The 12,643-nt window shown below is 38.9% G+C and overlaps 1 protein-coding gene across 2 annotated transcripts in view; it reads left to right on the forward strand.

Annotated features, from left to right (window-relative positions):
* The window catches only part of LOC135505144 (cGMP-dependent protein kinase 1-like), a 189,801-nt gene that overhangs the window by 118,615 nt on the left and 58,543 nt on the right, over window positions 1-12,643 (forward strand). For both annotated transcript variants that reach the window (XM_064924272.1, XM_064924271.1), the window contains exons 4-5: window positions 1,221-1,326; window positions 8,225-8,288. In XM_064924272.1, coding sequence (XP_064780344.1) covers window positions 1,221-1,326; window positions 8,225-8,288 — 170 coding nt within the window. The remainder of the gene's footprint in view (window positions 1-1,220; window positions 1,327-8,224; window positions 8,289-12,643) is intronic.

A 12,643-nucleotide genomic window follows, 5' to 3' on the forward strand; every position in this document is an offset into this window, starting at 1 on the left:
GGTGGTATTCATAGGTTGACATCATTGCTGGTGGTATGAATGGTAATCATAGGTAGACATCAGTGGTGGCTGTATGAATGGTAATCATGGGTAGACATCAGTGGTGGTGGTATGAATGGTAATCATAGGTAGACATCAGTGGTGTTGGTAATCATGGGTAGACATCGGTGGTGGTGGTAATCATGGGTATACATCGGTGGTGGTGGTATGAATGGTAATCATGGGTAGACATCAGTGGTGGTGGTATGAATGGTAATCATGGGTAGACATCAGTGGTGGTGGTAATCATGGGTAGACATTGGTGGTGGTGGTATGAATGGTAATCATGGGTAGACGTCGGTGGTGGTGGTAATCATGGGTAGACATCATTGGTGGTGGTATGAATGGTAATCATGGGTAGACATCAGTGGTGGTGGTATGAATGGTAATCATGGGTAGACATCAGTGGTGGTTGTAATCATGGGTAGACAATGTTGGTGGTGGTATGAATGGTAATCATGGGTAGACATCAGTGGTGGTGGTATGAATGGTAATCATGGGTAGACATCAGTGGTGGTGGTATGAATGGTAATCATGGGTAGACATCAGTGGTGGTTGTAATCATGGGTAGACATTGGTGGTGGTGGTATGAATGGTAATCATGGGTAGACATTGGTGGTGGTGGTGGTATGAATGGTAATCATAGGTAGACATCAGTGGTGGTGGTATGAATGGTAATCATGGGTAGACATCAGTGGTGGTGGTATGAATGGTAATCATGGGTAGACATCGGTGATGGTGGTATGAAGGATTATTCATCCGGTTACAAATGACTTGACTTGGATTTAACCACAGAAGCTGCCATGGATACTGTATGACTGATGATCTGCATAGCAGATTCGGTGATACAATGATACACTCTTAGAAAAAAGGGTTCCAAAAGGGTTCTTCGGCTGTCCCCATAGGAGAACCCGTTTGGGTTCCAGGTGGAATCCTCTGTGGAAAGGCTTCTACAGTACATGGGGGACAGCCGAATATCTCTTTTAGATTCCCCCTTTTTTCTAAGAGTGTATGAGTGTTCTGCACAGGGTTTTAATTGGATTTACATTTCAAAATGTTATTGATTAAATGTTATATTGTCCGTTTCTTGATATTCTGTCATTATATAAGACTGTTACATCCTGTGATCTAAAAGTCGTTATTTTCTTGGTCTAATGTATATTTTGTTGTCTCTTCCTCAGCCCTCACTAATGTAAAGTTATGGGCCATCGACCGCCAGTGTTTCCAGACCATTATGATGAGGACAGGCCTCATCAAACATGCCGAATACATGGAGTTTCTAAAGAGGTGGGCTCCTCTCTCTCTCTATCTCTCCCTCTTTCTCTCTCTCTCTCTCTCTCTCTGTCCTCCACCTCCCTTAAGATGCCATTCGAGCGAGGGCTGTGGTTTGAGTGACAGTCTCTGTCACAGAATCACCTTCCCCCTCTTCCCTTTTCCTGTCCCTGATGTCAACAAAGACACTTGCTGGATGCATGTTCAAAATGAGGATCAGGTGATTGGACTCTTCAGGTATTTTACACTAAATTTATTTATTACCACTTGGTGATATTAAAGCACCAGTTTATTGATCATCATCACACTATGCCCTCTTTCTGTTTACACAGCTGAGTGTAATCCAGCTTTTCATTTTTCAGCTTCAGACCTGACGATTTCTATCTTAAAACCTGTTTTATGTGTTTAATATACAGTATAATACTGTAGGATTCACTAGTGGGTTTTCTGCTCTAAAGCCAACAAACGTTTGATGTCCCAGACCAATAGATTTACACTTATATGAGCCAGACCAATAGATTTACACTTATATGAGCTAGACCTATAGATTTACACTTACATGAGCCAGACCAATAGATTTACACTTATATGAGCCATTTGTGTGTACTCTGACTTGAAGGTAATGTTGAAATACAGTAGCCCCCTCCAGAAAAGGTTGGATCATCATTAAATTCCCCCGTTCTGAGCAGGCAAACCCTTAGGATGCCGCAACAACAACAAAGGACATCGTCATCTCCCGAATGAAGATTTCCCACCCCGCGATCAACTGTAGTGATTCAGATGGAAAGTCCACAACATCTGTTTGACCACAAATACTCATTCAACACACGTCCTCAAGTACAGTACTGATCTGCATACGCAGAGCCTTTAGCATGCCTTCTGTGATTTCTCAATGACTGTGTAAGTGGTTGGAACTGGAGTTTCCTCCAGTCTCCACTACTGATATAGATCATCGAGGAAGACCGAGGAGAATGTTGCATTGACAGCACCTCTCCTCCCGGAGGCCCTGCTGTTGCCCTTTATTGCAAGGACCCGATGATGTCACACGCAGGAAATTATGAAATTGATTTGGATGAAGTCAGCTTTTAGTGTTAGCGTAAGATGCCTTTCTCCCCATGCATTGGCAGCTACAGCCAGCTGGTGCACGTTTACATTTGAGTAATTTAGCAGACGCTTTTAACCAGAGCGACTAACAAGAGCACTTAGGGTTTAGTACCTTGCTCAAGTGTTCATGGCTTTTATGTCATAATATTTGAGAAGTAGCTTCTGACAGTTCTTATCATCAATACAGAATGTCAAATATCAAACACATCAATTATATTTCTGAAGGACTAGTTCCCCTGGTAACAAGCTACAGTGGTTCCATAGTAGCAAAGAGACTTAGATGTTGTCAAACTGCCAGATTTTGTGTGTGTGTGTTCCTGCATGTTCGTGTGTGTGCGTTTCCGTGAATGTGTGTGTGAATGAGGTCTCTCTCACTGAGGAGAGAGCATGCCAGAGGTATGTAAACATCTCCTTCCTGAAACGCTTAGTATGATTGGCAGCTGCTCTAAGGCCCAACCTTAAATTCAAACCCTGAGCCATGGCTTGCTACTGGCTTACTACTGACTTGCTACTGGCTTACTACTGACTTACTACTGGCTTACTACTGGTTTAATACTGGCTTACTACTGGTTTACTACTGGATTAATACTGGTTTAATACTGGCTTACTACTGGTTTAATACTGACTTACTACTGACTTACTACTGGTTTAATACTGGTTTAATACTGACTTACTACTGGTTTACTACTGGTTTATTACTGACTTCCTACTGTTTACTACTGACTTACTACTGGTTTACTACTGGTTTAATACTGGTTTATTACTGACTTACTACTGTTTACTAGTGGTTTAATACTGACTTACTACTGGTTTAATACTGACTTACTACTGGTTTACTACTGGTTTAATGCTGACTTACTACTGGTTTAATACTGACTTACTACTGGTTTACTACTGACTTACTACTGGGTTACTACTGGTTTAATACTGGTTTATTACTGACTTACTACTGTTTACTAGTGGTTTAATACTGACTTACTACTGGTTTAATACTGACTTACTACTGGTTTACTACTGGTTTAATGCTTACTTACTACTCGTTTAATACTGACTTACTACTGGTTTACTACTGGTTTAATGCTGACTTACTACTGGTTTAATACTGACTTACTACTGGTTTACTACTGGTTTAATACTGACTTACTACTGGTTTAATACTGACTTATTACTGGTTTACTACTTGTTTAATACTTACTAGTGGTTTATTACTGACTTACTACAGGTTTACTACTGGCTTACTACTGGTTTAATACTGGTTTATTACTGACTTACTACAGGTTAATTACTGACTTACTACTGGTTTACTACTGACTTACTACTGACTTACTACTGGTTTAATACTGGTTTATTACTGACTTACTACTGTTTACTAGTGGTTTAATACTGACTTACTACTGGTTTAATACTGATTTACTACTGGTTTAATACTGACTTACTACTGGTTTACTACTGACTTACTACTGGTTTATTACTGACTTACTACAGGTTTACTACTGACTTACTACTGGTTTAATACTGACTTACTACTGGTTTACTACTGACTTACTACTGTTTGCTAGTGGTTTAATACTGACTTACTACTGGTTTAATACTGACTTACTACTGGTTTAATACTGACTTACTACTGGTTTACTACTGACTTACTACTGTTTACTAGTGTTTTAATACTGACTTACTACAGGTTTACTACTGGTGTATAACTGACTTACTACTGTTTACTAGTGGTTTAATACTGACTTACTACTGGTTTAATACTGACTTACTACTGGTTTACTACTGGTTTAATACTGACTTACTACTGGTTTAATACTGACTTATTACTGGTTTACTACTTGTTTAATACTTACTAGTGGTTTATTACTGACTTACTACAGGTTTACTACTGGCTTACTACTGGTTTAATACTGGTTTATTACTGACTTACTACAGGTTAATTACTGACTTACTACTGGTTTACCACTGACTTACTACTGACTTACTACTGGTTTAATACTGGTTTATTACTGACTTACTACTGTTTACTAGTGGTTTAATACTGACTTACTACTGGTTTAATACTGATTTACTACTGGTTTAATACTGACTTACTACTGGTTTACTACTGACTTACTACTGTTTGCTAGTGGTTTAATACTGACTTACTACTGGTTTAATACTGACTTACTACTGGTTTACTACTGACTTACTACTGTTTACTAGTGTTTTAATACTGACTTACTACAGGTTTACTACTGGTGTATAACTGACTTACTACTGTTTACTAGTGGTTTAATACTGACTTACTACTGGTTTAATACTGACTTACTACTGGTTTACTACTGGTTTATTACTGACTTCCTACTGTTTACCACTGGTTTAATACTGACTCACTACATGTTTACTACTGGTTTATTACTGACCTACTACTGCTTACTAGTGGTTTAATACTGACTTACTACTGGTTTACTACTGGTTTAATACTGACTACTGCACACACTTTCCCACTTCAGATGATGCTGGTGTTAGAGAGGGGGTTTAAGACAGACAATAATTGGTTGGAAAATCACATGATTTCACGTGACATTTCCACGTTTTGTACATGTTACGATGCACCTGCAAAAAAGATAGCTCAGATGTGCAAGTGCCTTTTGAATGTTGAATTACACGTTTTGCACATGTGAAATCATAAGCTTTTACATGTGGATTCAATTTTTCACATGAGATTTGCAAACAAAAATTAGTCTTCAACTTATTTTTTCTTCAACTCACATATTTGACACACTTTGACCTACATGCTTACATTGTGGTTTATTTATGCAGTAATTATTATTCAACATGTCCTTATCTGAGATTTAGAATAGGCAGAATAACTGATAACTAAAATAGCAGTGCAGATGGCACTCTTTTGTCATGTGCAAAATAGTGCACACTGTTGGACAGTTTTGTTTCCTGGTGTACAAAAAGGTCAAATGTACAGGCAAGGAACATTCAGAGTTACACATAGGAACTCACATCAGTACCTTTTAGGGTACATGTGCCCATAATCTATTATAATGGTAAATTTTTCTACCCAATATACATATAATGCTGCGTTCGTAACCATGTGGGAGGTGGAAATTTAGCAGTTGTGAAGTCGTAAATAACACTTGCATTTACTGTATGTACTTTGAACTCGTTGAGAAACGCCAATTGGCGAATGGCCAACAAGCTGCGTCAACCATAAACACATGACGGAGTTCAAAAACCATATTAATAGATTGCTTGTCATAAATAATGTTTTGTTATTACATTTAACTGCCGAAAATGCTGTTATCGAGGTAATGTCCTTAATAGTTGGTGTCAGAGGTCAGCATGAGGGAGAAGTCGGAGCTCAGGGATGATAGATGCATTCCCCATTATTAATTACCAGCTGGAGGGCCGTTCAAGTGGATTTTTCCCAGGCGTATGTGGTAAAATCCCACTCCCCACTTGGTTACGAATGCAGGATTTAGGTATCATTACTGCACTTTGAAATGTAGGTGGAGGCAATGTGCTGTGGGGGACTCATTAGCATATTTTGGGGCATGGTCTAAAACTGTCATTGGAAATGTTGAACACTAAGTGCTTTTATGGTTATGTTAAAGAAGGTTGAGCATCTCTTTTGACACTGCCAGTTTTGCAATTTTAGTACGCAGTTGTGACACGCAAGAGCTGCACTGTTTAGAGGTTTTTGTGCATATTCCAAAAGCTTAATGGGAGCTGGTTCACAGGAAGTTAATGTTTAACTTCCAATAACTGGCTATCAACTGGTTGCAAGTGGGTTTTAGTGCATTTCAAAGTAATTGGCAAACATTTCTGAAAACCTGTTTTTGCTTTGTTATTATCGCGTATTGTGAGAAGATTGATGAGGAAAAAAACAATTTAATACATTCTAGAATAAGGCTGTAATGTAACAAAGTGCAAAAAGTCAAGGGGTTTGAATACTTTCTAAAGGCACTGTATATTTTAAAATGCAGTGATGATCGTACCTTATATTTAAATATTGGGTAAAAAAATCTCCTATATATCTACAGATACTGAACTGGACCATGTGAGTTTATATGTGTTTAGTGTACCTTTGACAATTTTGTTTCCCATGTTTCATGAGCTGAAATAAAATATCCCAGACATTTTCCATATGCACAAAATGCTTATTTCTTTCAAATTTTGTGCACAAATTTGTTTACATCCCTGTTAGTGAGAATTTCTCCTTTGCCACCTGACAGGTGTGGCATATCAAGAAGCTGATTAAACCATATGATTATTACACAGGTGCACCTTGTGCTGGGGACAATAAAAGGCCATTCTAATATGTTTGTTCAGTATAGTTCCAAGCAATTAGTTTGAACCTGGAAGCGCTGCAGCAACATTGATGCTCTCCCAACCAAGTGGTTGCAAATTCTAACCCCAAATAATTATTGTATACTTTAAATCAAGTGTCTTTGGGCACTGCTAGTTTTACGTTGTTACATTGGTGGTGACAATTGTACAGTTATTTACTTGATTCTGGGCAGCTTTGACCAAAGTGCAGATCCGCTCTTGCCAATAAGTCTGTGGCCATATCTCTTTTCTACTCACGGATCTGGTGGTGTAGCTGCACTGTAGCAGGACATTACAGGTTGGTAGTGAGCAATGGGTTATTCGTTCAATCCCATCAAAATGTTATTTACTATACAAGATTTGACCGTAAATGAAATCAGAATGCAGTAGCATACTGTCATTTTATAGAAATAACACCTTCAAGTTGTTGTATATATTTAGCTGATTTTTACTGCAACTTTAGGCAAAGTGCAGAAATGTGTTCTTGACAATAAATATATAGCCAATCTCCACGATGTCCATAGACCTGGTGGTTCAGCAAGAACTTCAGGTTGCTAGAAATTAAGAGGTTATGAGTTCAAATCCCAATTGAGGTTGAATCCAAAGTATTCATCATGTTGTCCATTAACACATTTGTTTAGCTGTAAAAATACAGTAGTTAGTTGTAGATTTACTGTGTTTTCACCAAAGGTAAACATTCTGAGAACAACTAAAAATGTCCCTGGAACCACTGGGAAGTAGACAAAACCTTCAGGGGACCATGACTGTTTAAATTGAATTAATCTAAATTGCTGCTTTTTAAAGTAAAGTATTCTAAACAACATTTTATAACTCGGCTTTCACATGTGCTCAAATGTAATTTCATGTTATCACGTGTTGAAATGCTGCATCCCCATGTTGTCATTTTTATTTCACATTAATTTCACATGAGATCATGTTCTCACATGTGCTCTCACATGTAATCATATGTGGAGTTTTATGTTAGCACATGTTGCTTCACATGTTGCTGTATATGTTGTTACGTGATCACATGTGATCACACAAGATCATATGTGATCACGTGAAATGGATGTGGTTTTTCCATAAGGGTGCTGCCACAGCTGTGTCTATATGTACGTACATTATGTGGTTTTCCCTGGTGGTTTTTTTCTCCCTCCCTGTAATCAGTCATACAGACTCCACTCTGTCATGCAACGTGCTGTGCTGTTTTTTACATAAATACTGCATACCTGCTCTGCTCGTGCATTGTGTATTTTGGCTTACTTACTGAGATAGATAGCAGAACGACAGAAAACAGAGAGAATATTGACGATGTGTGATTTATGTGAATAAACAGTGTTTATCGCTGTGGTGGGCGATGCTTTGCAAGTTATGAAGCTCCACAGTACCTAGTACTGTCAATTAGCCAGGAACAGCAATGAACTGTTGGCTTCACCTTGGTGTCTGAAGGCTCCAAAACAGCTAACTCTCACTCTCTACCTCTCCCCAACAGTGTTCCAACATTCCAAGGTCTTTCAGAAGAAATACTAAGCAAGCTTGCTGACGTGATGGAAGAGGTGAGTTTCCTATGTGTCCTGGTGGAACTTAGCGAAGTTACCTCGATTTAAAAGGGTTGTGGCAATGGGTGCTGATGAGTTTACGTCTGTTTCATTGACTTTTACATTTCCCTAAATTATGAACCATATCATTACATGATGAAGAGTTGATTGCCTTGATAAATCGTAATGATTATTATACTGTGGGTATTCACATTTTAAAATAGGTTTCTCTGGAAATGTAACTAAGCTGCAATTTGTAGTCATTGCAGTCTTCATAGTAGTGGAAGTGCATTTCAGGTCTCCTGTCTTGGTCTGACAGAGCCATTAGAATTGATTTGAGTTCCTATCTGTAGTCAATAACTCACCAGACACAACCTGAGGTAAAACTCACTGCGACAACCTCTGAGCTAGTAACTCTGCCTGCAATACAGTCTCAGAATTGGCGTTTTTTTCCCGTCATGCATCTTGTTCTGAAGGCAGCTCTGCAGAGTGGTCACTATCTGGCACAGCCACAAAGTCATACAATCTGATTTTAAACCTAACCATAACCTTAACCTTAACCACATTGCTAACCCTAATGCCTAACCCTAACCTTAAATCAAGTCCATACATTTTATAGCCAATTTGGACTTTGCAGTTGGCCGATCTAGCAGACATCTCTCAGTTCTGCCTCCGAGGCAAGACTCGAGAGATTTTCATGACCACATGACATGACCGAGAATAACTGTAAATTAGACTATAACCAGCGGCCAGAAGTATTCCTAGTCTCGTCACATGGTCAGGAAAACCATTCTGGCCCCGATCAGAATATTACAATAAACAGTGTCTACTTTGTGGTTCATGAGTGAGAGGGAGCAATTCCAGGTGTATTCACATCCTCAGAGCAGATTGACTAATCATCTTACTATTCATTGGCATGCAGATGTTTCCCAAAACGGTGGTACGGGGGTCCTTAGGATCACTTGAGAAACGTGGACATATTTCATCAAGTCTCTACAGTCCTTCACCTCCTAAATCTTTATGCTTGTTTATTTCCAGCAAGAATCTCTCTGATGTTCCAAGTTAATTAGATGACTTGACCTCCAGTATAACTGGTTTCCGAAGAACATTTGGTCATTAAAACGAGAACAATTTCATTTGCGGCAGACTTTCTCCTTCGTAGTCAAGTTAAGTATGACCACAAAAAATCACAAAGGAATCAAATACATTATTTCATGGTTATTTTAATCTATTGGATCAATAGAGGATTAGCTCCATTTTTAAGAACACACATCCTTATTCCTCAACCAGCCTATATATCAAACCATGTTTTGTTTTTTAATGCGTTGGCCTCAGTTTTCATTGGCTCCAACTGCTGCTTCTGAGTCAACCTGACTTCTTTAACCCCTTACAGAGCAATAATAAAATAACATGCAAAGGGAAAACATACGTCTTAGTTATGATTCATCTGATTAAACAGTATTTGGTCACATCACACCAAATCCAATCCATAGTGCCGTATAGTTACAGATGAATATCGTGTTTTATTTCTATGTTCAGACCCAGAATGCCCCACTGACTACCAAGACACTATCAGTCTGGATCTGTTCGCTGAATGACTGAAATAAAACATGAGGGAAAACACAGAATGTTCAAACAGTTGAAGGTTGCTCCAAAGGGGGCTGATGATAAATATGCTCCCATTCAGTGTGGTGTAGGTGAGATCACTGCCGATGCGTCTTTGCATGTTGTTCTCGTGTGTTGTGTGTGCGTGCATTCGTGCGCGAGTGTGATTCTATGTGTACCTACCTGTATACATCGCCAGAAGACGCTGGAATCGATCAGACTTTATGCAGCCTCACCATGGAACGACACAACACAGACAATCTCCTCACCCAAACGTCACCCCTTTCTCACAAATAGCCATTAGTCCATTTCTTACCATTTGTAACTGTGCAGTGATTTTCTGTGTTTTTTTGCCTCTGACTAACTACAGTAGTGTTTAGCTTCAGTGTACCCTACAATAATAAACAAATACTGCACTAACATGATTTAAATGAGGAAATCCAGTAGTCCATGTCACGGATGAGAACATTAGGAACCTCAGCAAAACCCAACTTTACAACAACATCTGTGACGCATGGCATTTCGTTTAAACCTCAGAAAGATTTATCTCATTACTACTGTCAGTCATCATATCAGGTAAAAAGCAGTGAAGATGTTTGCATACAAAGGACTGTGTGTGTGTAGTCTGTGCATATGACTAATACTTATGCATTCAAGTAGTAATGTTTTCCTCGAAAGACGTGTCATGGAGGCTTCTCAAGTGGCTGGATTATGGAACAATCTCCTACAGCCTTGCAGTGTGGGATAAGGACGCCTGTGAGATATCTATAGGGAGAACACTCAGGCTTTCCTCCATGATTACAGGAGAATCTACTTTAAAACACTGGAGTCTCATGGTATTCCTCCAAAGTTCTGGAACCCCCCCCCCACACACACACACACACACACACTCTCTCTCTCTCTCTCTCTCTCTCTCTCTCACACACACACCCACACACACCTGCTTGCTGATTCATACACTAGAACATCCCACTCTTTTACCTTCTTAAGTCCCTCCCCGTTTCTTTGTTTCATGTTGTGGTCTTGTTTTCATCTGTTTGTTTAGTTTCTACAATTGTAAAGTGACTTGAAAAGCGCTATATAAGTCCCGTGTAGCATTATAATTATTATTACAGTGTGGTTTCTGGCCAGTATATGCTCACATTTAGATTTTTTTCAAATGGCATCAGTTTGTTTCTTACTTTGTCTTCACGCTTCAGTCAGTGTAAAATAACAGCATAGTGCGGTGACAGACACAAAGAAAAAACCTTTGACAGAACCCTGCGGCGTGGTTTCTATGGCAACGGATGACTGGGCATCAGTGTTTGACTTGGACTGAAATAGGTGCCGGTACTCATTTTGGTTGTCGGTGGTGTTTATATTTAAATACAGGAGCTCCACCGTACTTTTGAGTTTATGTACAGTGCATTCGGTAAGTATTCAGACCCCTTAACTTTTTCCACATTTTGTTACGTTACAGCCTTATTCTAAAATGGATTAAATAAAAACAATTCCTCATTAATCTACGCACAATATCCCATAGTAATATATACTGTATATATATTTTTTAATACATTTGCAAACATTTAAAAAACTGTTTTTGTTTTGTCATTGTGAGGTATTGTGTGTAGATTGATGAGATTATCCATTTTAGAATAAGGCTACAAAATGTGGAAATAGTCAATTGGTCTGAATACTTTCTGAATGCAGTGTACGTCCTATTAGAGGTCCAGGAGCTCAAGCAGTAGAAATTTCTGAGGTGCTGGTACTCTACTCCATTGTGCTCCTTCCCAAGTCAAGCACTGCTGGGCAGGGTACCAAACTCACCACCCATATCAGCTAACAGTCTCTGTGTAACAGAACAGAAGAGTAGGTCTTGGATTCTCTTTCCACATGGAAACCAAAGGAGATAGGAGCCCCATGTAAGAAAGGAACGGGTTGGTGTAAAACAAAGTGGTAGATAAGTAATGCCACGAAGTAACAAAGTAATTCAGTGTTGTGTAGCAGAATTGTCTGCATCTGTGGGTGCACCTTTTCATTTTCATCATCGTACTTCAACCATGCCTTTCCTTTCCTTTACTGATTTGCCAAATACATCGTGAGAAATACCCATTACAACCCGAAGATTACTGTTTGAAGTTCTAGCCACCTTTCATAGTGAACATAAGAATTGTCTGATAAGTTAACTTTCATCAATGCTCAATTCATCTTTAAAGTGAGATTAAAAAGGTGTTATGATGTTATATGCAGTTATATTCACTATTCATGCTGTATAGTTCATAGGGACACATATCTGTCTTCTACTCATTGGAATGCCCATTCCTTGGCAGAAACCGCTCATGACACAGGTGGTATATTTCAATTTGGGAGAAAGAAAAAACGAAGTCTGTGTCAGCCCAAAATGTTATTTTCCCTTTAAACTAGCCATTTCATTCTTTCTTCTCTATCTTAATGGATTTTTTCCCATGCAGCTTCAATGAATAACGGTGACATTTTCTCCCAGGTCTAAAAATAAACTAAAGCACAGGAAGAAACTTTGAAAGAGCTGTTAAAAGATAGCTCACCTTAGTTACTGGTGATGACTGTTCCTCCCTGACCAGCCTGTCAGGTAAATAAATACTGACTCGCATAAACACTCTTTACTCTCTAAAAGTAAATCGGTGAGCTGTGTTTGTTTAGTGTCACTTACAGTCATTCCTGAGCAGGAGGAACATACAGTCCTGGTAAAGAATAAAGAATGTAAGCATTGCCGGTATTAATCATGGTGGTATCAAACCTACAAGATCCTA

The sequence above is a fragment of the Oncorhynchus masou genome, chromosome 18 (assembly GCF_036934945.1).
Source record: "Oncorhynchus masou masou isolate Uvic2021 chromosome 18, UVic_Omas_1.1, whole genome shotgun sequence".
In the NCBI taxonomy this organism is placed as follows: Eukaryota; Metazoa; Chordata; class Actinopteri; order Salmoniformes; family Salmonidae; genus Oncorhynchus; species Oncorhynchus masou.